A 24526-nucleotide genomic window follows, 5' to 3' on the forward strand; every position below is an offset into this window, starting at 1 on the left:
CTCAACCCAGACAACAGCCTCCAAAAAGTAGCACACCCATAGAGGGCGGAGGGTGTGAGTGCCCACCCTGAACACTCTCTGCCCATCCACTGCACTTCACCACCAGAGGACAGAGCTTCTCACCACTGGCTTTCATCAGGGCTCTGCCACAAACTCTCTACCTGACCTCCAGGCCAGTCACCTGACCTCTCTGGGCCTCAGTTTCCGCATGTGTAAAATGGGGGAACGACACTTTGCCCGAACTTCTGGCGGCATGGCACGTCATTCTGGGTTGGGAACCTGAACCTAGGACCAGTTAGTTCCTTCCTCAATCCCAGGACCTTCCTGACACCCCTCCCGATCCCAACCCTTGCCGTTCCCATCAAGGTGAGCGCTGGGGTAGGGGGGTGAGGACTGACTCAGCAATGGAAAGGGACCAGGGCTCAGAGCCCTCCCGCTCTCTGTCCCTCCTGACGAGCTTGTCCTGTGTTCACTCCGGAGCTTATCATGAGCCCTTCCTGCCAGCTCTCCCCTTACCACCCCACTCCCAGTCAAAAGTGGCCCCACAAATACGGTAAGAACTTGGTACCCACGCACTCATGGCCGAGTCTCGTGTGGGAGGTCTGGCGCACCCCACAGCTGGAAGGTGCTGCTCAAAGGAGGGCCTCACGTGGCACGGGGCCCGCCACAAGCTCGGCCCTGGACCCAGTGGGGTACCTGCCGCGTTACTGATGTCCAGGTGCACCACATCCTTCTGGTCCACGAAGAGCATCTTGAAGTACTCGCTGCAGGCCGCCAGCACTGCTTTATGAGCCTTAAAGTCAACACCATCCACCACAAAAGTGCAGTCACACAAAAGCCCCAGTTGCCGCTGCTGGTTCAGCTGCTCCAAGACATGCTGGCTGTGCTGGGGAAAATCCATGGCTGGGGAAAGCCACAGAGCCCTCGAGTTAGCACGAGGGAGGACACCAACCAGCCCCAACAGCAATCCCAGCACTCCCAGGTGAGAAGCAGGGGGATGGGTGGGAGGGTGAAACCAAATCCACACAGGGCAGGTGTCTCTGCAGGCCCAGACCAACCGGGGGTGGCTTCTAGATTCCTGTGCTAACTGGTCAGGAAAGTTCCAAAACCCAAGAAGCATGGAGGGACCAACACAAAATAGCCACCTTTGTGCCTTGCCAGGTAATGACATTAAAAAATCAAAAACCAAGCACACACAAAACACTGATTACTGTCAGCATTTCAAAAAAAGAAAAAGACACGGTCGCTTAACTTTTTTATTACAAAAAGAATGCATGACATAATCTTAGACTAAAAGACAGATCTTTCTCGACTGGATAGATCTGGCTTCATGAAAATCTTTCTATTTTGTTCTCATTTTTCTCAGTTCGTCACGTACAGGTGAAATATGCGCTTGGGAAGGCAGACATTTCATCATCCAGCATTTCAGGAATCAGCCCCTCTCCCGCTGCATCCACAGGGGTCTGTGCAGGTTCCCTTGTCCTCGGCAAAGCCTGGCCCTCGGGGGTGAGGATCCATCTCTCTCCCCTACTTCCCCAACCTCTGATTCATGGGCTTAGGGAACTACACGAGAGCTGGTGAGCCTTCTGCATCCAGAAACCTCTCTAGGCTGTCCCTCGAGAAAGAATGAACTCTGACCCTGAGGCCTGGAGTTGCTGGCCTGGCTGCAGTTTCTCTGTCAAAGGCCTCACTTGCTGCCTGGAAATTCCACAACTGTCTCAAGTAAAAATGCTCACAAAAACTCCATGGCCTGGTGCCGAATCATCCTGAACTGTACAAGCCAGGCCTAAGTTAAGTATCTAAAGCGGCTCTCCCCTCCCCCTCAACACCACACCAGAGTCAGTCTCAGGATCCGCATTTTCTAGGGAAAAGCAGCAGACTCTCCTTTCAAGAAAGAACCAATTTCTAAGTAAACGTCAGTGCCCACTCCTGGAACCACATTACATAGATCCAACCGGGCTGGGCCGTCACGCCTTGGCCTGGAATCTGATAAGTGGCAGTGGTTTCTCTTCCAGTTCTTCTAGAACCTTTCCTCTGAGGCCTGGGTCTGCTCAGAGCTGCCCCAGGTGGTTTCTGGGCAGGTGAGCATGACCCTGGGAGGCTCTCGGCCTCCAGGTTTCAACAGCCACTCACTGGCTCCGGCTGTTCCCCTGTTACATCAGCCTCTCGGGGCTGAGTCACCACGCTGCAGCTCTGGAGCTGCAGTGACCATGTATGGCTGTCTGGCTGTGATGAGACATAACGAAAGCCACGCCCCCGCCCACGTAGCTTAGCCAGCACAGATCGGCTTTGAAGGATGCAAAGCCCACCCACCCATGGTGTCTGGAAACTTTTCACAAGTGGAAGGGTGTATTAGCTGAACTGGGAGAAGTCACCGAGTAGGTGGGTAGGGCTCCATCAAGTAAGAGGGGACAGGCAGTGGCAACAGGCCGTGTGCTATGGGGTGCCAGCCCCTGAGTCATGAGTTCAGAGTTGCTGCTGCTGGAGACTTGAAAATACCCTTTGTCTCCCTCCAATGTTCCCAGTACTGTCCTCTGGTCCCAGCCTCCACACACAAGCTCCCAGCCAGAGGCACAGTTTCTTGGACCGCTCAGATCATAAGTGGCTGAGGCTCAAGCTCTTGTATAAGCAGGGGAGAGCCAGAAGCCAGCCCTGGAGTCAAGAGGTCAGGCGCAAGGTGGCTGGGCCCACTGCGTCTGCTGAACAACCTGCTCGGTTACAAACCAGCCGGCACAGCACGGAGCCGCCGGAGCAAAGGCTGCTGCTGACCAGGACACCCCATGAAGGCATCCTCCTCTAGGTCTTCAGTCCCTAGAAAAAGCAAGTTCTCATTCGTGACCTCAAGGGATACAAGGGAGAAGTTCGGCTGTTCTGTTCCTGAGCAGGTCAAAGCTAAAACAGAGAAGTTTTGGAGGACATAGAAAAGAGCCAGTGTACAGCCTGTAGGGTTAAATAGGCAGGCTGGGCACTTAGGCCTAGGACCTAAAGGGGGTACACACAGGCAAGGTGTAAATGGAACCAAAGGCAGGTGGCAAGGAGAGGCCTGGGCCAAACCGACCTGAGCTGTCTTCTCTCTGCTGTGGAAAAAGCCACGTGAGCAGACAAACGTGTGCATGGGCAGCCCCTGAGCTCCCATCACCAGTTCACCCTCTTTGTCCTCAGGTGAAATACCCCCCAAGTGCAGAAAGGAAGGGCCCACCAGGGCCCACAGGTGCCTTCTCAATCAGCTGCAGAATAATCCCCTTCAGAACTTCCCAATCAGATCCAAACTCTTCCCTCCTGGCAGTGGGCCTGGCTCCCTCACCTTCACCAGGAGCCAACCCAAGAACTGAACTGGGAGGAAGAACCTCCCAGGCTCAGAAACAACTGGGGAGCACTGGCTGAGCACCCATGCCCTGCGCGCGCACACACACACACACACCCCGCCAGGTACAGAGTTGTTCCCAGGCCCCTGGGCTGGAGCCTGCCGAGAACAGAACCCTCCAGCCAGAAAGCGATCTGACTTGCTGGGAAGATAAACACGAGAAAAGGCTCCTGGCCAACAGGGTGGAAGGGACCTAGCAGCTCCAAGGTCAGGTGGTTACTGGCCTTGCCTGGGACCAAGGCCGAGAGGAGCCCTGGGTGGGGAGCGGGGACGACACGTCAGGACGGGGCGCACTCACTTCCAGAGGCCTTGGGAGGCGGCTGGTACAGGTCCCTGCGAGAGGGTGGGCGGTGGCCCAGCACCCCAGCCCCTCCCCGCCCCACACACGGGGGAGCAGCTGCGCGCCACGAGTAATGTTTTCCACCCAAAGCTAACTGCAGTGTTCTGATGTGAGATGCCTGCCCAGAAGTGGGCTCCTCCCCAAATGTGGGTGTCGGGAGAACACCAGAGGCTTCTGGAATCCCTCTGAAGCCTCCAAAGCTGTTCCAACAAGAGAAACAGTCCTCAAAGAGCATCTGTTCTGACAAAATCAAAGAAAGAAGTGGACGAGAGAGAAAACACACGAGGATAAAAGGGAAGGAGGAAGCAGGGAAGGATGGGGGAAGTAGGGAGAGGAACTAGAAGGAAGGAAGAAGGGAAAAAATGGCCATCCCCACAAACAGATAAACAGCGCTAAAACATGCACTCACAAGCCCCATCTTGTGACCGGCCCCCGCAGGGGGTGTGAGGGCCCTTGGGGGGCTTGCCGAGTGCTAAATGGTGTCACTTGTCAGCAGCACCGTGGATTTTACAATCGCACAGCCCCCAGGGGCAGTGGAGCTCAGAGCTCCCAGGCTGTCGTCCGGTGCTCACCCACTCACCTCCCCCAGCTGCCTGCCTGCTACAAAGCTCCAACAGCTCCCCTCTCTTCTCCCCAAGACGGTGTGGTGAGCCGGTGAGGGGCCAGCCGGCTCGGTCCTCCTCTCAGAGGGGCTGGGCTAGAAGCAAGCCGTGCCCCACCTCCAAACCTCGGTGGAACTGTTGTTCTAGAATGATCATGCAGTCCTCTGTCTCCTGTCTCCTCTTTTACACTCTACAGTGAAAGGAACCCACCAGGATCTGGCCAAGCTTGGAGGGGACCAGGAAAAGAGGTGAGCGCGTGGGGCAGGATGCACCTGCCTGGGCCACTCAGAGGGACATGCGGGCCCCGGGGCGGGCGGCGATGTGGGAGCCGCGTCCCGAGTGCACGCAAGGAGGGGGCGTTGTCTGAGGAGACCTGAACACAGTAACAAGATCAGCAGCCAGCCCGCTGCTCATTACCCGCTGTGGGGATCGAGTGCGGTTCTGCCAGCCCGCCCGCAGTGTGCGGTGCCCTCCGCTAAGCACGAGAGTGGGGTCCCCTCCTCCTTGTTCCATCTTGCTTCAAGGGTGCTACGTGTGGGCCTTAGTTAAAGCTGCTTCTAAGAAAGACCCCCAAAACACAGCACAACAGAAAACTCACACAGAACTAGACCGCAGAGCCCTCGTGTTTCCGACCAACTCCGGCCTGCGAGCGGGCACCTTCCACAACACTGCCGTCTGCTCAGTCCATATCCCTGACTGACGGGGCAGACCTCGGTGTCAGAGGTGGGATGCTCCCCTGAGGACAAGCAGCCTGCTGGACACAAGCCCTGGCCAGCCTCACAAGGAATTCATTTGGGAACGAAAACGTGAGGGACCTGGGGAAGCCCCGCAGCGTGGATGCAAAGAGGCAACCCGGACATGGATGTGCGGGCACCGTGGGCGCGGTCTCTGAGGACGGCGGCCAACAATCCCTCCCATCCGACCACACCTGCCGTGAGACTCCAGCTGAACCTGGGTGGCCCTGGGATGACTCTGACCAACAGGATGCAGTGACTCTGTGCCAGTTCCAGGCCTGGCCCTTAAGAGGTCTGGAAGATTCTGCTTTGCTTTCTTGGAACCCAGCCACCCCACTGCAGTGATGGCCGGGCGCTCCGGTTGTGGGGGAGAGAACACATGGAGGGGCCCTGGAGGAGACACCAATGTGCACGGGCCCCCTGAAGAAGAGCCGAGATGTCCCAGCTGACAGCGCCAGGGCTCCAGCCCAGCCACCGGCTGAATGATGGCACGCGAGTGACCTCAACACCTTGTAGAACAAAAACAACTGCCCAGTCGACCTACAAAATGGGGAGAAATAATAAACTGCTGATGGTTAAAGACACTAAGTTTCGAGGTGGTTTGCTTACAGCAAGAGATAACTGATACAGATGGTAAAACTGTAAAGCAAAGGGGATGACTGACAAACTATTTCAGGGCAACAGTTCTCTCTGGACAGGAGGGTCCTCTGAGACACTGGGGGCCCTCTCTTCATTTGGATACACCTAGGTTTATTAGTTAAATATGTGAATTTCATATACTTTTATATGGGAACATTTTTCAAAATTTAACAAAATTTGTAGTAAGAAAAAAGTGAGGTAGAAGTGCCACACTCAATCCGTGCAGAGATGGGATGTTTCCAACCATGTTCCCAGACGCTCTGGCCAGGGCTGCCCTGAGGAGGGGAAAGAGCCGCAAAGGCGGACAGGAGTGACGGGGGGTGGAGCGCCGGAGAAAACACAATCCATCTCATTTGCCTTTCGGATCCAAAACATCCACACACAGACTGCTGCCGTGAGAAAAGTTTCTCCCTGGGTCGTGAAATCCACTCTGCTCAACTCAACAAAACCTGAATCCCAGATCCCCACAGTAACAACAAAATGGCATTTATGGAGGGTCTTCAACACGCCAAGCAGCACGGCACCACGTGTGGCACAGTCCAATCACCTAAAAACTAAGAGCATGGCTACACCAGGCCCCAAGCTCCGCCCTGCTGCCTCCAACAGTTAGGACTTGAGAGGCAGCTCGGCACCACGGAGGCAGCAGAGCCTCTGGGGCCAAAGCCAAGTAGGCTCACCTCCAGGTCCTGCCTCCTACCACACCCGCAGGTGACCTACAGCAAAGCTCTCCTCTGGCATAGTGGAGCCAGGGGGACTACTTCCCACGTTCTTTACAGGATTAAGCTAGGTAACTTTAGCAAAGGGCCTGCCCAGTGCCTGGCATGTGGTAAGCACTCAGCAAACGACTGTTACCAGGAAGCAGAGATGCTGACTCTATATATTTTTTTAGGCCAAAGACCACATCAGATGGTTTCTACATATCCTTTTACGCTGGGCACCTCGGGTGTACTCAAAAACTACTTGGTGGGCTTCCCCGGTGGCGCAGTGGTTGAGAGTCCGCCTGCCAATGCAGGGGACACGGGTTCGTACGGTCCGGGAAGATCCCACATGCCGCGGAGCGGCTGGGCCCGTGAGCCATGACCACTGAACCTGCACGTCCGGAGCCTGTGCTCCGCAACGGAAGAGGCCACAACAGTGAGAGGCCCGCGTACCGCAAAAAAAACCCAAACCAAAACAAAACAAAAAATAACAAAAACAAAAAAACCCTACTTGGTGACTTGAACCTTGTTTAGATGTTGTAATCACAACCCATTATTCCTTCTAAATGCAGTCTGGAAAAATCCCGGAGCCCAATTAACATGAAGAGACGGGGGGCACTGGGCAAGAACCACTCAGAGCAATTTTCTCTGTCAGGGAAGCACTTTATATTGAACAACTGTTCCATAAACCCCAAGGGTGCTCCTGGCTGAAGGCTGGAGCACCTGCCCAGAGCTCTCAGTGGGTCCACAGAGCAACACTCCATCTCAGAGTCAAATGGGCACCTGTCAAACATGAAATATTGCCCAGGTTATTAGCAAGCACTGAACTGCATGCATTTCCAAACTGCTGCACAGAGGGAAACCATTAGCCAGGAAACAACTGGCCTACCACCAGGAGATGCCCTCCAATCTTGATGAACAGCAGTCCCCAGCTCCCAGAACATGCTGTGCCAGTTGCAGGCCTGGACAGGAGACAGCCATCCAAGGGCCTCGAGGCACCTGAGAGCGATGACAGGGATCAGCGTTCCTGATTTTCCAGAAATACTGGTGGCTCGTGTACACAACCTGGCATACACAAACTCAGGCCAAGGGAACGGAAGTTCCCAGCAGGCCAGCCCTGCAAACATGAAAGCTACCTGCTCGACTCCACCAACCCACCTGCTGTGACAACCCGTCCCTTTTCAGCGCAACGTGGCAGAGAAGCAAATATCAACAAAACCAACCGTACTGGAACTTTCTTCCTTGCCCAGCAAACACAGCTCTTATATTAAGCTTGTGTTTCTCAAACTTTTAGAAGTCCATTTCCACTTTGTAAAAACACACAAACCTGACTCAGCCCTTCCTAACAGCCCCAAACGTTTCATCTTCTCCTGAATAGTGGCCCCCACCCTGAAAAACCACTGCTTCCTTCTACAGAATGCTCCCTGCCAAGATTCAGTACCGTTTGCTTTGAAGTTTGTGTTATTTTTATAACACTGACTTTTTTCTAAATCTAAAAATAATGTCTGAATATAAAATTAAACTGTGCTACTGACTTTGCTTTTCAAACTATACAACTTGTACTATCTCTAAATTTAACCACACTTCTGAAGAGGGAGTGGACATCCCTTTCCCTGACCCCCGATGGACCCCACTGCTCTAGGAACGTGGTTGAGCGGGAAGGCTGGCTGGCCCTGAAGAAAGTGTGTCCTGTATCCCAGCACCTGTGCCAGTTTAGAACCCATCATGCTAGTACTTGCTCTGGGGACTCTTGAAGCTTGACACGGGATAAATCAAGGGCCTTGCTACCAGAAAGACAAAATCAGAACATGTGGGACTGGCATGGGGTCTGATCATTCTCCCAACGTCCCCCCTGCTCCCCTCTGCCCAGTACTCCCTGAGTGGTGGTGGCACATGGACACAGCCTGAAATTATACTGGTAGGTGGACTCCCCTACCAAGTTTAATAAACTCATTGCTGGGTAGGCCGACTTCTTGTTTCTTCCTTACAGCTGTTTACAGCACCTACCCTAGGACTTTGCCCTCAAATCAAGTTGGGGTACAGGCCTGGTATAGAACCAATTCCTGGCCTTGTTGAATAGGACCAGCTCAAGGTCAAAATATTCTGTGGACCCTCATGAAATGATCATTGTACTTTTGGTGCTTGTTAACTGAAAAAATATAGACAAAAACCACTATGAAAAATGAATTTCCCATCTATTAATCACAACAGCACTAATAGGTGTTTGAGAAGCAGTTCTATGTGAGTGAATGATAAATCCCCCCTAACATACAGAAGGTCTGTGGTGTGATATAGCCGCACAACTGCTCATACATACTGCATTCCCCAGGGGTCCTCAGCCCACGAATTAAGAAACAGATACAAACAAAGACCAAAGATTTCTCAAACATTTCATGAGTGCCTACTCTGTGCTCACCTTAGGGGCAGTATTCTCACTTTGAGCCTGGCGGGGAAGACAGGTAATAAATCAATATAATACATAATGTCACATACTAAGTGCTGTGAAGAAAACCAAAGCAAGCCGAGGCAGAGGCTATTAACTATCTAAGAGAAGGGTCAAGGAGGACCTCTCTTGAGGAGGTGACATTTAAGCAAAGACCAGAATGAAGAGTGAGCCATGCTACCATAAGCCCAGGGACCATTACAGTAGGTACAAAGTAGAGCAAATGCAAAGGTCCTGAGACAGGTGTGACCTTGGCAAAAGGGGCCGGCGTGCCTGAAAAGGAGGAAGTGGGTGGGAGGATGAGAAGTGCTGAGGTTGGCAGCAGGAGAGGCTGCGATCACTCAGGGTTTTAGAGGCCAGTTAGGCTTTGGAGTTCTAAGTATGCTGGGGTGCCCTAGGAGGGTTGAGAGCAGAAGAGTGACTGCAAGGGGGCAAGCGTGGACATAGGAACACCAGGAAAGAAGCAAGAGAGGGAGGTGGCCTCCACCAAGGTGGAGGTGGAAAGAAGTAGATTAGGGATATGTTTTGGTGGAGCCAACATAATGGCTGATCAAGTAGATGTGGGTTGTGAGAAAAGAAAGGAGTCAAGGATGACACCAAAATTTTTAGCCTGAGAAACCTGGCCAAGTGGCAGTGCCACTTACTGAGGTGAGGAATGATTGTGGGAGCAAAGGTTTAGTGGGAGGAAAGCAAGAGTTCTGTTTTCGCCAATTACGGTTGAGATGTCAACAGCAGAGATGGTTGAACAGATCTCTTCACTTCATTCTAGTCTTTGCCACAAGATGGAATGGGACCACCCTGGGAGAGATTATTGTATAAAGAAGAGACAAGACGTATGGACTCAGACTCAAAGCACATGCATTTGAATCCTGGCTCCAATATTACCAACGGGGGCTCAAGCAAGCTTCCCTGAGTTCTAGATTGCTCACCCGTTCAACTGGAGAACCACCATATATACAATGGCTGTGAGGATTAAAGAAGATAAATAACAGGGAGTATTGCACAAATCCCGGCAAAAGTAGAATTAGGTATTTTTTCTCTAACAAAGTCTGTGACTGATACACAGTGAAACAAACAAGGAAAAAATGAATTAATTAAAACAAAACAAACCAGGTTATCCCAGTGAAGTCCCTTTACCAGTGAATCGCATGGCTCCTTTTGGAAAAGGCAGCTGGTCAAGGCCTCGGGAAGGCAGTTGGAGACCAAGGTAGCCACATTCTAGTCCAATGTGACAAAAAAGCACAAGGACTTTGTTCCTACCTGGCTTCAAACTTCTGCTGTCAGGTCTTTGTGATTGTGTGACTTAGGGCAACAAGCCTGGGAAGAATCACCCACTCAAGTTAAATATAGATGGATTCGGGGTCCAATCTTTGCATGTGGTGGGCTGAGGGGACAGGGTAGTGGACAGTACTTTAAAGTCAACTGCAGAGCACTACCTAGTGCGGGTGCCCTGCTGGGAGCTGGCGGCTCCAAGGGGAGTAAGGCCAAGGCTGTCTGGGCACCCACTCTCGAGGACCTTCCCCCGGAGAGAAAGACCCAGACTGTCACTACCCACTGATGAGAGCTGAAAGGTGCCACTGAGTGCCAACCTGGAAGGAAGTGGTGCTTAGTACATCTAAAAACACATGAACAAAGGCAGGAAGGGCGTCCAGGTAAAGATCAGCACAAGCAACGGTGTTGGATGCATGACAGAGAGTGGTGTGCATGCTTGGGGACTGGGCCGGGGGAGAACAGCACGCTTCACATCATGAGATTAACAAGTGAGTGAAAAAAGTGGTGAGAAATGCAGCTGGAGGGACAGGCTGGAGGCCACACCTATCACACCAGGACTTAGCTTCATCCCCAGCTGATGGGAGTCACGCCAGGGGTTTAAGCAAGAGAGAGCCACGGTTAGACTCACATTTCTGAAAGGTCACTCTGGCTGCATGAGTATGGAGAACAGGCTGAAGGGGCAAGAGCAGAAGCAGAAAAACAACTCAGGAAGTCCCGCAGCGCTGGACCCTCAGGACGTGAAGAATGGGACAACGTCACCCCTCGCTGACACCAGGAAGATCTGGCTGGTGCCCAGAATCCAACACAATTACTGTGGATCTTTCTGAGCAGCCTGTGCAAGCGGCCCTCCTGCTGAATATTATAACATCCTTTGAAGGTTTTCAGTACCTCTTCCTCGAGTGCCTCAACGTCCCTTAATATTTAGTATCCGACCCTTCCTGGGAGAAGCTGGGCCATGCTGCTTGTCCAAAACCACATCCCAGGCTGAGAATTCCTACCTCTTACTCACGTTTCAAAGAAAACACCCACATCTCTGGAGGGACATACAAGAAAGTGGTAACGGGGATCCCCTCAGAGCAGCAGGGGAAGGGTGGAAAGGACTTACACTTTTCACTCTGTATCCTTTCTGGATTTTTTGTTTGTTTGTTTTGTTTTACCATTTGTAAATGTTATCTATTAAAATATTAAAACTGAGAAAGTAAAACAAGGAGGGAAGGAGGGAAGAAAGAAAAAAGAGAGAAAAAAAGAAAATGTCCACAAAGTCAGAGTTTCTTTGTTTCTATTCACCGTAAAACCTTTCAGACATTCTCTACAAGACTTGGTGACTGAAAACTTCTCAACAGGAAAAACTTCTCATAAGGGAAATGGAAAATTATGATAATTTGCACAAAGAATGTGTCATTCGGGAAAACATGATGAGCAAAAATTCCTTAAGGGGACAAAATGGAAAATCCCCTAGAAGAGCAGCTGGTAGCCTTTTCCAGACCCAGATGAACCCCTCCGACACTTCGAAGGCACTGAAGGCCTCTCCTGGGAGAGTCACACACACTCAGGGGGCTGACTGACTCCCCACATCCGGTTAAAACCCCTGCCTTGGAATCCAGCCAAAGCTGGTTAAGTCCCTGGGGCAAGAGTTCTTAAATCTCTGCACCTCAATTCCCTTTCTGTAAAATGCAGATGATAGTAAAAGTTTCCACTTCACAGAGCTGCCGCTGGCCATCATCATTCTTTTATGACTACATATAAACCAATGCCAGCAACATGGATCTATTACAGGAAAATGGGGAACCCAATGCTCTCCTCCCGGCCCTATCTTCTAAAAATGGACGTAAAATCTCATCAGTAACCCAGGCACCCACGACAGATAAAGCTTCAACCTGAAAAAAGATCAGGAAAAGGCCCTGCAAACTGCAATGCTTATTCCACTCAACCGTAACCATAAGGCAAGGCAGAGGTGCTTTGTACTTGAAGGCAAAAGCTACCTTCTTTCTTTTTAATTAAAAAAAGTTATTTATTTATTTATTTATTTATGGCTGTGTCGGGTCTTCATTGCTGTGTGCGGGCTTTAGTTGCGGAGAGCAGGGGCTACTCTTCATTGTGGTGCGTGGGCTTCTCATTGCGGTGGCTTCTCTTGTTGTGGAACATGGGCTCTAGGCGCACAGGCTTCAGTAGTTGTGGCTCGTGGGCTCTAGAGAGCAGGCTCAGTAGTTGTGGCGCACGGGCTTAGCTGCTCTGTGGTGTGTGGGATCTTCCCGGACCAGGGATTGAACCCGTATCCTCTGCACTGGCAGGTGGATTCTTAACCACTGCGCCACCAGGGAAGTCCCACTAACTTCTTTCTACAAAGAACATGATGATTTTGGAGGAGCAACGAGGCTTTCATTGAGGAAGAGGATAGACTATAACAAGTCCAAAGGAAGGATTAGTTGTCCCATGGTATTAGTTAAGATCAAGAATCCAAAGCAAAAGAAAAAAGTAGGTTGAATACTAATTATTAGGAGGCAGATGTATATGGACTTCAACGTAGCACATGCTTTTCATGTGACTGACTTTTTCTGGGTTTGTTTCCTCATTACAATTAGTAACTGTGAAGGTCCCTTCTACTGTTAAGATTTAATAAATGTTGAGTAAATGATTTCATTAATAAGATTACAAATGCATGCATTTGAAGTATAACAGACACCATGTGAATGACAATAAAAATGAGATATTTATCTAGCATTTAGCAGAGTTTTTTTTTCATCTAAAACTTTCCCTATATTGGAAATCTTAAGATTTCCAACTATGAACATGAACTATGAATATGAACATATAGGACACGAACATCAACTACAAACTATATACGAACATCTATGAACTATATAAGCCAACGTCAAGTTGTACATTTACTATTCCAAATAGGATTAAACTAAAGTTAATATTCTGTAAAACTTGACTGGGCAAAAACTAAATGTGTAAGAGGATATTTTAGAGGAATATTCTAGGAGACCTCAAAAACTTAAGATAGGCCTGGACAGAAAGTGGTCAAGAATTCAATGTCTCAATTTCCAAGGATTTCTTAAAACTGTGAGGCTACTCAAATCCAGATGCTGGGTGTCGCTCCCGAAGAGAGTGTTTGGACAGCAGCCCTGGGAGGATTAGAAGCAGCTCAGGCCCCAGCGCTGGCCCTTGAAGAAACAGTGCTGCGGACCTCCTGCCCCTCCCACCCACCACCTGCAGCAGCGTGAGGCCTTTTAATGGATGACTTGCAACCCTGGCGGTTTTTCAGCCAGCTATTTTGAAGTGCGAGCGTCTGAGAGAAACTTGGAAACCACCCTAAGTGCTGCCTGGTTCTAGGGCAGGCAGGCTGAGAGACAGAGACACAGAGAAAGAGAGACAGAGAGAGCACCCGCACGGCCATGTAAGGAAGCCAGCCAGCCCCAAGGCGCTGCTTATGGGGACTAGGGTGGGGAAGTGAGGGTACACAAACTTAATTCTTAGGGGTATGAAAGACTGGTCAGAAACCTAAATGTTCTGTTTCATTCACATTTCTACCCTTATCTTCTCAACTTCCCAAATGCAAATATAAACTGGGGGAAAATGTTTACAGCCTATATGGAAAATAAGGGTTAATAGTCCTGATATATAAAAGGCTCTTAAAATTAGTCAACAATGAAAACGTACATCCACACAAAACTTGTAGACAAGTGTTCACAGCAGAGTTATTCATAATAGTCAAAAGGTCAAAACAGCCCAAATGTCTATTAACTAATGAATGGATAAATAAAACGTGGTATATCCATACAATAGAGTATTATTTGACAATAAGAAAAGTACTGATATGTGCTACAACCTGAACGAACATTGAAAATATTGTACTACGTGAAAGAAGCCAGCCACAAAAGGCTACAAGTTGCGTGATTCCATTTATATGAAATGCCCAGAACAGGTAAATCCATAATGATAGAAAGTGGTTGCCTAGGTCTGGGGGAGATAGAGGTAAATGGGGAGTGACCGCTAATGGGCTGTGGGCTCCTTTTGGGGACGATGAAAATGTTCTGGTGGTGACGGCTGCACAGCTCTGTGACTAAACTAAAAGCCACTGAACCGCACACTTAAAATAGGTGAATTGTATGGTATGTGACTGTCTCAATAAAGCTGTTATTAAAATTAAACAACAAGAAAGAAATCTCCCAACAGAAAAATGAGTCAGAGAAATGAACAGGCAATTCCCAAAAGAAGAAATACGAGTGGTCAATATACTCGATACAGAAAAAAGATGTTCAACCTCACTAATAATCGAATATGAATAAGTACAAGTTACCACTTCCAATTTCAAATTGCAAAGACTGAAGAGACTGAGTTTCCACTGTAGGTCAGTGTATGTCCCCAGCGAGGAGAAGCAGAAGGCGGTACACTGGGTCAGACCTGTCAATACCGATGTAAGTTCTAAATACATTCACTGGTTAGGTACAAATTAATGCTTGGATATAAGTAACTGATCAGACAGTCCCATACAGAGGCTACAATTTCCCAGCCTGATGGGGTATTACCCAGCTGTAAGGAAATCGTGAGTCCTGGTAAAGGACTGTGGGTGGGACTGTGGGACTGCATCTAGAGAAAACACAGTCTTGATAATAATAAGTCCCACCATGCTAAATGCTTGAGGGGAGGTTACTGCCGAGAGAAATAGTAGGCTCGCTGTTTCCCAAGGGCAGCGACCTGTGGAGAGCACACGTCTAACAGGGGCCACTAAGGGAGTAACTGGAGTAGCTGCTGTGGCAACCTGCCTGCAAAGTGTTTCATATATACATGCTACCTCATCCATACCCACGACAGTCCTCTGGGAGGGTATTAATATGATCACCCCCATTGCAGATGAGCAAAATGAGGCTTAGAGGGGTTGTCATCCGACCCAGGTCTCAATGACATGCCCAGATTCAAGGCCAAAGTCCACCACATTCTACAAGCTGTCCTCTTTTCACTTTAAACAAGGACAAAACTTCTGTGGACAGACACGGAATTCTGGGTTCACCAGGTCCTTAGTCTGTCCCAAAAGGGCAAATTCTCTGTCATTAATTGGCACTTACCAACTCCCTTTCCTTATACTAATCAGTGTCACAAAACATGTTATAAAAAAAAGTCAGAAGTGAACATTACTAAGTCTTAGTTCTAACCTGCAGAATTTGTTGCTGCCAAATGAAACACAAAATTGAAACTCTGAAGCATCTTAATTTCTGGAAGCACGGCACACCAGGTACCCTGGCTGGCTCGCATTACAAATGGCTACAAATACTGAAGAAAATGGTTTGACATCTTTTAAAATGCATCGAAGAACTGGCAAGTCAGTAAGGAATACTGACAGATGAAACAAACTTAAGCAAAAGCTGGAACCCAGAGAGCAAATGGAGCTATAAGGGTGGGCAGCGAGGGCATCTGCAGAACTGAGCGAGCTCAAGTTCTCCCCCTGCTGCCAAGAAGGGAGGTCTCTCGGGAGGGCCCTCCAGAATAAAGCTGGTCCCAAAGGGTTATATCTTAGTGGAAAGAAGATGGCACAAAAAAAGCCTATATGAAATCTTGGCACCAAATGGAGGGGTATAAAATTCTCCCTGGGAGAATCTGTAACCGTTAGATGGCCCCCAAATGGACTACAGCCCAAATTCACACATTATAAAAGGTACACTTCAGGTAGCTAAAAAGTGATCCCAGAATGAAAGTATTAAATGCAAGAAGGAGTGAGGACCAACTAGAGTAGTAAGTAAGAAATAAGTAAATCTAAACAAATACTGAACAAATGACGTCTTCTAAAATTGAAAAAGAACATACACACCTATAGAATAAAAGTTGAGGAGGGAGTGCTAGGAATTAAAGTGAATTAAGGTCCTAACTGCTTGAGAGTAAAGTGTAAAAACACTGACTAATGTTAGAATTTGCTAAGTTATGTAAATTGAGAGATATACCATATTCGTGGATCAGAAGATCAATATCATAAAAATGTCAACTCTATCCAAATTGATATGTAATAAATTCAATTCTAATAAAATTCAAAGAGTCTTCTAATAAAAGACTCCAACAATTTTTATGAATTTGATAAGCACAATCTAAAATGAAGATGGAAAAGCAAATGGCCAAAGCCTTACCAGATACCAAGAATTATTATATGAAAACTTAGAAATTAAGTCAGTGTGATACTGGCACACAGATAGAGAATAGATGGTAAAGAGGCCAGAAACAGACCCATCTATTTGTGGACACCTGATGTATGATAATGGTTACTGGTGACATTAAAGACCCACAAGAAAGGGATATATTTTTTCAATAAATAGTACTGGGACAATCTGATGTGCTTATTTTAAAAAAAGGAAAAAGAAATTAGCTCCTTATCTCACACCATACACAAAAATAATTATAAACAGACTAAAGAACTTAATGTAAAAGGCAAAATCATAAAATGTTTGGAAGACAATATATGGGGGAATACCTTTATAAACTTGAAGTAGGAACTTCTTAAAAAGAAACAAATAGTGCTAACTATTAAAAAATTGATAAATGACATTAAAATTAAGAATTTCTGTTCATTGGGGACTTCTCTGGTGGTGCAGTGGTTAAGAATCTGCCTGCCAATACAGGGGACACAGGTTCGTGCCCTGGTCCAGGAGGATCCCACATGCCGCAGAGCAGCTAAGCCTGTGAGCCACAACTACTGAGCCTGCATGCCACAACTACTGAAGCCCACACGCCTAGAGCCTGTGCTCCACAAGAGAAGCCACCACAATGAGAAGCCCACACACCACAACAAAGACCCAACGCAGCCAAATAATTAATTAATTAAAAAAAAAAAAGAATTTCTTTTCATTAAAAAAAAAGCTAGAGTGACAAGACAAGCCACAAACTGCAAGTGGATAATTACAACACATCTAACTGACAAAGGATTAGTATCAAAACAAAAAACAAGAAAAAAAGTCTACATATAAATAAAAAGACAAACAATTCAATTAAAAAAAATGAGCAAAAGATTTAAGCAGTTGTTTCAGAGAAGCTGAAACCTGAATGATCCATTAATGCATGAAAAGATGCTCAACACACTAATAATCATGAAAATGCAAATCAAAACCACGAGGGAGCTTCCCTGGTGGCACAGTGGTTAAGAATCCACCTGCCAATGCAGGAGACACAGGTTCGATCCCTGGTCTGGGAAGATCCCACATGCCGCGGAGCAACTAAGCCTGTGCACCACAGCTACTGAGCCTGTGCTCTAGAGCCCGTGAGCCACAGCTACTGAAGCCCGGGCACCTAGAGCCCGTGCTCCGCAACAAGAGAAGCCACCGCAATGAGAAGCCCACGCACCACGAGGAAGACTAGCCCCCGCTCACCGCAACCAGAGAAAGCCCGCGTGCAGCAACGAAGACCCAATGCAGCCAAAAATAAATAAACAAAATAAATTTATTAAAAAAGAAAAAACCATATAAGGTATCACTAACCTTCCAACAGGTTAGTAAAAATTTTTCAATGTGATAATACCATTGTTTGGAGGATGTGAAGCAAACAGAATTGTCGGTTGAAGTGTAAATTGGGGAAACCACTTTGGAAACTATTTGGTATTATTTGGTCAAATTGAAGATGCATGCACCCTGTGTTCCAGTCCTCCTCCCAGGGGTGTACCCTGAGAGGCTATACACGTGTGTCCCAGGAATGGTCACAGCATCATTGTCTGTCTCAGCAAAATACTGGAAACAAATCAAATGTCCATCAATAACAGAAAGGATATGTTCTCATACAATGGAACATAATTCATCAGTGAAAATGAAATACACCTATATGTAACATGGCTTAATCTCAAGAACATATGTTAAGGAAAAAATTTAGATCACTGAAAAATAACACAATGATTTATTTAGTTCAAAAACATGCAAAATTAAACAATACATTGCTTAGCAATACAAACACATGTGGTAAAACTATAAAGAAAAGCTAGAGGTGGGAATTCCCTGGCGGTCCAGTGGTTAGGATGCAGAACTTTCACGGCTGTGGCCCAGGTTCAATTCCTGGTCAGGGAACTAAAATCCCACAAGCAGGCTTGGCACCGCCAAAAAAAAAAAAGTAAAAAATAGAAAAGCAAGAGAATGATAAAAGCCAAATTCAGTGATTAGGTGGGGGTGGGAATGGGACAGGATCAGGGAGGGGCACTCCAAAGGTAATGGTAACATTCTTTTTTGTAAACTGGGTGATGGGTACATGGGTGTTCCTTGTATCCTTTTCCTTTATATGGTACAGTATTCTTTTGTATCTACTCAATATTTAAAAAGACAATTTACAAAATTAAACAATGTTCCTTCTGACTTTAAGCAATGATTTGAAGCATTAACTTGGGCAGCTGACTGAGTTACACTAAACCAGGAAAGTCCCTGACAGGGGCCCACCCAGCCCTGAGACTATAGTAATGAGAAGTGCTTCACCACCTGGCTCTGAAGCCAAAGCCGGAGAGATACAACTTCCCACTGAACCCTGGAGCCTTCCATTCAGGACAGGAAAATTACTGCTTAGATTAATCGGCCAGTACAGGAAGTAGTGCGGGTGGGGTGAGGAGAACAGGTTCTGCTGCCAGACCTTTTAAGACCAGAAGCTGAGTATGTTTTTGATGTTACAATGAACCCACCAAGCCTCCCTTCGGGCTAGGTCCCTACTCTCAGCTGGAATTGCCACCTCTGAGGCTTTGCATTCTGCGGTTTAGACATGAGTGAACAACTCTCAATTCTAACCATGCCCTTTGCTTCCTTCCTTTGAAGCTCAAGGCTGATCTCTCCAATTCATAACAAGCAGGTTTGAATGGAAGAGCCCATGCTCTGGTTTTCTGTAGGTATCTGTGACTACATTATTGAGGTCAATCTTAATTGGTCCTTGGACTGTTGAGCTACTGACACCCATGAGGACCTCCGAGAGTGCCAGGCACCTATGCTGACACTCAACACACACGTCTGCAGCAAATGCTGAAAGCACTCGGTGCTAAAATGCCTGCTCTTTGTGACCTCTATGATTTCAATCATTTAAAAATGTGGCCAGGACAATATGCTTTGTGCACAAAAGGTACTGGGAGTTTTTCATTTCCTCTAAGGTTGGGGTCCCTCCCTTTTGTGGTGCCTGTTACCCTGCCAGACACCATGTCTGAGTACCTCCGTGCCACCCACGTGGCACCATCTTGGGGGAATTCCAGGACGGTAGAGAGTGGGCCACCTGCTCTCTTCTGTGGCAAACTGTTAAAACTGAAGCTCTGCCCACAGAGGCTGCCCTTTCAGCGTTCTAAATGGAAGGTTCAGTATATGTGCAACAAAACCAGGCCATTTGGCACTTAAAAATGGTCCTCCCTATAAAAACATACAGACATATATATGCAAGGAAGAGCCCGGGCACGACACACAAACGCTGTTAATAGTTATCTGGGAGGGGAACCGGGTCACGCGTGGAGGGTGACTTACTTTCCCCAGTACTTTTGTTAGAACCTTCTGATTTTTGGACCTCATGCATGTATTCCTGTCCTAAACATTGTTTTCTTCCTCAACTCTGCACACTTTCTTTCTTGACCCTCACAGGGTCATCCTCTCCTAACACATAATAATGCTGGTTACCAATTATGGAGTCAAGGACTTGACTAAGCATTTTACATGCATTACCTCATTAATAATTCCACCCAATAAAGTTAGTGTGAGGTCATCATTATCTCCACTTCACACCCGAGGAAGTGGAGGCTTAAGAGAGGTCAAGTACTTTGCCCAAAGGCACACAGCTAGTAAGTATAAGGACCAGCTCAGGTGTGCTTGGCTTAGAAGTTCATGCTTCTAACCAGCACCCTGTACCTCAGGGGTTCTTAGCTGGGGGCAATTTTGCCCCAGGAGACGTATAGCCTCCTCTGGAGACATTTTCAGCTGCCATAGCTGGAGGTAGGTGGGGGCTACTGGCATCTGTGGGCAGAGGCCAGGGATGCTACTTGCATCCTGTGCACAGCACGGCCCCCAAGACAAAGACTCACTAAGCCCCAAATGGCAATAATGTCAACTGCTCTACTGGAAAAAGAAAGACAGAGAAACTATCTCTGACCTAGACTCTCCTAGTTTAGGTCGTAGTTCACCATGTCCACACCCCGTATTACACCCAAACACCAAACAAACCATCGGGTTGTCCTCTCCTTCATTAATAGTATGCCAAACCCTCATCACACTGGAGGTCTCTCCAGTCCCACTGGCCGATCATCCATTCATCCAACAATGTTTACTGAGCACCAACTGCGTGCCAGGAAATGACCTACCCAGTGGGAATACCAGAAGAAATAAGACCCTGTCTCTGCCCACAAGCTGCTGGTGGTCTCACAGGGAGACAGGCAAGAAAACCTATGATCATCATAGGAGGTAAGAATGTACTCCGAGGGGCTTCCCTGGTGGTGCAATGGTTAAGAATCCTCCTGCCAATGCAGGGGAGATGGGTTCGAGCCCTGGTCCGGGAAGATCCCACATGCTGCGGAGCAACTAACCCCGCGCGCCACAACTACTGAGGCTGTGCTCTAGAGCCCGAGAGCCACAGCTAATGAGCCCACGCGCCACAACTACTGAAGTCGCGTGTCTAGAGCCCGTGCTCCACAACAAGAGAAGCCACCACAATGAGAAGTCCATGCACCACAACGAAGGGTAGCCCCCACTTGCGGCAACTAGAGAGAGGCCGCACACAGCAACAAAGACCCAATGCAGCCAAAAAAAAAAGTACTGCAGGATGCTAAGAAATCACAGAGGAGGGGCTCCAAACTCAGCTGGGGCGGGGGTGCAGGGGTGAGTAGGGCTGGGAGAAGGTTTCCCAGAAGCATTTGAGCTTGAAGGAGTTAACCAGGCAGAGGGAATCCTTTCCTTCCCAAAGGACCCCTCACCAGAGCTTTCAGAATATGGTCTCTGAGAATCCAGGTTGACAACTTTAATTAGAACATTGGTGGAACTCCTGAGAAAAACAGGGAGTGCGCAGAGCAGTCCTTGATCCTCTGCGTACAACCTGGATAATTCCTGCCTCGAGAGGGACAGACTGCAACCTGGATTCCCTATCGGTCTGGGTGTTCTTCAACCGCAATCCTAACGTGTCTCTCTAGCTTCGAACCACCCTACACCTTGCAGCAGGAGGGAACTGACATGTTCACAGCAGATCCCGTGAATTACCTGCTTGACCTCACATAATTCTCAAAACAGTTCTCTGAAGTAAACATTGTTATCCCTATTTTACAGATGAGGAAACTGAGGAAGAGGAATGAAGTAACTGACCCTCAGGACAGAGAGCCACTAACCAGGGAAGCAGGGATTCACACCCAACTCCAGAGTCCTTGCCGCCTCTATCTGAGGGGACCTTTATAGTCATCAATCCAAAACATGTTATGTACTCTGAATCTTCACCACCTCAGTACAGCCTTCCAACGTCAGTCATCCTCCTTCTGTACACCACATACTTTTGAACAGGTATCTGTGGTGTTCCTTGTGTTGTACTGTGATCACCCATGTGGCTAAGAGCTCCTTGCTCCCAGGATCCAGTCTCACTTATCTTCACATCCCGAGCCCCCAGCGCAGTGTCTGACACGTCAGGCACAGAAAACACTGAATGAGTAAACAAGCCTGGACTCTCTGGGCCCAAGCAACACAAACTACCCAAAGCCAGGGGAGCCTGCCTTGGAGACCCAGAGGTCTGGGAAACACACCCCGCCCTCTTTCACCAGTGCAGTGGACTTCCCTTGGGCTGGGCCCAACCCCCAAAGCCAGCAATCTAGTCACACTGGGGACAGAGCAGGTTCTGTCAGCCAGCTTTCTCTCTAGCACTGGAATAGTCGTGATTCCTCCTTTGGTTGTACACCAGATGCTTGTGTTTGGGGACACGCTGTACAAAAATATGTATCTCTAAACATTAGAACCTTAAAAGGAATGAGCGTGTGCTCCCCACTCTGTCTTTCCCTCTCTGCCAGACAGAGTGCATCCGTGATGGCAGGAGCTAGAGCAGCCAGCTTAGTCCATGAGATGGAAGACTGGGTTTGAGCAAGGAGAGCCACATGATCAATGAAACTCTGTGTCTGGATAACTTCATGGAACAGAGTGAGCTGCCCTGACCAGCTCTGGACTGCCTACTTCCAGTCTCTGAAGGAGCGAGGAATAAATTTCTATTTCCTTTCAGCCACTGTATTTTGGAGCATTTTGGTTTGTACTTACTTAAAACAAGGTGTGAACATTGCCCAGGGATTAACCTAGCATGATCTTTGTTAGTAAAACGACAATAATGTTATCAACATTCTCCCAACCAAACTAACTAGGATTTTGTCATTACTGTATAATTTTAAAGAAAAAGCTATCTTGAAAGGGTGATTTGAATCACATTGAGCCTAGAGAAGAAGGACAAACAAACTGACCTCCTGGTTTGTTTCATCTTTGAGTATTACAGACATACCTCAGATTTCCAAGTAGCCCAGGCTACTCTGTTCTGACAGTTTGTCTGGGGCAACTCCAGCTTGGCGCTCCTCCTCCAGCTCATTACCTGAATCGAAGACCAAGTAGAAAAACTGATGAGAAACTGCAGGGTACCCGCTCCCTAAGAGCTGCCCTTTCATCCACCAAGCACAGGCAAATGCAGAGCACTGAGCACAGAGCCTGGCACAAAGTGTTCAGTAAGCGTTAAATTGGATTGTTACTGGCCTGCTGCACGCCAGCCCCTGTGCTGGACATCTGAGACACAAAGATCAATAAAGCCAGTGCCATTCCCTACACTCAGGAACGCCTGCTGACCGAAAGACATAACACGAGGTCGACAAGCAAAAGCAATGAGGCTGTGTCCAAGTATCATTACAGCGTTAGCATTCCTCCGGGATGTCCCAGACACCGTGCTTCTCATTCCAGACCCTCACCCAGGTGACACATCCCTGCCCACAACTTTAGTGACCTTCGCTGGATGCTAGATCACCACTGGACAGCTCCACTTGGACGTTTTACAGGCACCTACTTTCAACATGTTCAAAACGAAATTTATCTTCCCTCCTCAGACCTGCCCCCAATCCTGCCCCCTATCCCACTGAGCCGCACCACGAGCCACCAGCCAAACGTGTGGGGTCAACCTGACTCCTCCCTGCCTCTAAACCCCTCATCTAAGTAATCACCAACTTTGGCCAAGTCTACCTCCAAAACATCTCTCCTCACCTTCTGCCTCTAATCTAACTCAAGTCCACCCTCGTTTCTCACCTGATAGTTCTAGTAACCTCTTAATTGGCCTCCGGGCCCACTCCCTTTAATACGTTCTTTAACTAGAGTGATCTTTCTAGCCCACAAATCTGAGTTTTAAATGGAGTCCCATTAACCTAAAATTTCAAGTCCACAGCTAAGTTTAAAAGGCCCTCTAGGGGACTTCCCTGGTGGTCCAGTGGTTAAGACTCCAGCTTCTACTGCTTCCACTGCAGGGGACACGGGTTCGATCCCTGGTCAGGGAACTAAGGATCCCGCATGCCACGTGGTGGCCAAAAAAAAAAAAAAAAAAGAAAAGTGGGGAGGGCCCCCTAGGACCAGACCAGACGCCTCTTTAGTCTTACCTCTAATCTCTGTCTCTAGGCAGAAAACTTCATTTAATTATTACACTGGCTTCCCAGCTTTCTCACAAACTCTATCTTCAACTGAGAATACTCTCCCTCTTTCCTGCCCGCGCTCCCCAAGCATCCTTCAGGTCTCAGTTTCCTGAGGAACAGAAGCCTCCCTGGATTCACCTAGACTGAGTGAGGTGCCTCTACTCAGTGTTTCCAGAGCGAGAACTTTTCTGCTTTTCTTCCATCATATCAGAATTGCCTATGTATCTGTATGTCTCCCACATGAATCTCTGAGCTCTGTTTGACGATGCTGATACGAAAGATAACAGCAACAAACACATACAGCGTTTACTTTGTGCCAGGAAGCGTTCTCAGTACTTTACACATATTACCTCATTTAATCTTTATAACCATCTTAGGAAGCAGGTTTTATTCTCAACTCTGCTTTAAGGATGAGGAAACCGTGACAGGGAGCGAGAGACTAACGAAGGACACAGTTGGCAAGCACAGAGTCGGGATTCAAACCTGGCTACCAGGCTCCACAGTTTAAACTTTTTAACCACTACGCCAGTCCGGATCACTCTCTCTCCTCAGAATCTATCAAGAGCTGAACCACTGTCTGTGGAACCAACGAATGAATGAAATAATCTTATACGGGGGCAGTGTCGGCCTCCTACACGGCAAGCTCCTCCTAGGCCCTGACAGGCTTGTGCCGTCGGGCCCCGCCGGCCAAAGAGAACTACGCCTGCACCCCGCCACCTCGCGGCCTCAGAACGCCCACCAGCAGCGGCGCGCGGGGTCAAGGGGCGGTGACAGCCGGGCGGCGGGGGCGAAGACGCTACCAGCTGGGGTGTCACCCAGCCCGGAGGCGACTCGCGC

At 48.3% G+C, this 24526-nt stretch overlaps 1 protein-coding gene across 2 annotated transcripts in view; it reads right to left on the minus strand.

The window, feature by feature from the left end:
- The window catches only part of ZBTB17 (zinc finger and BTB domain containing 17), a 30285-nt gene that overhangs the window by 5362 nt on the left and 397 nt on the right, over positions 1-24526 (minus strand). The window contains exons 2-3 of one of the 2 annotated variants that reach the window (XM_032650847.1): positions 22528-22614; positions 697-903 (exon numbers count right to left, since the gene is read on the minus strand). In XM_032650847.1, coding sequence (XP_032506738.1) covers positions 697-901 — 205 coding nt within the window. In that variant the 5' untranslated portion in view covers positions 902-903; positions 22528-22614. The remainder of the gene's footprint in view (positions 1-696; positions 904-22527; positions 22615-24526) is intronic. The other variant, XM_032650851.1, reaches the window with a different exon arrangement.

The sequence above is a fragment of the Phocoena sinus genome, chromosome 1, assembly GCF_008692025.1.
Source record: "Phocoena sinus isolate mPhoSin1 chromosome 1, mPhoSin1.pri, whole genome shotgun sequence".
Taxonomy (NCBI): Eukaryota; Metazoa; Chordata; class Mammalia; order Artiodactyla; family Phocoenidae; genus Phocoena; species Phocoena sinus.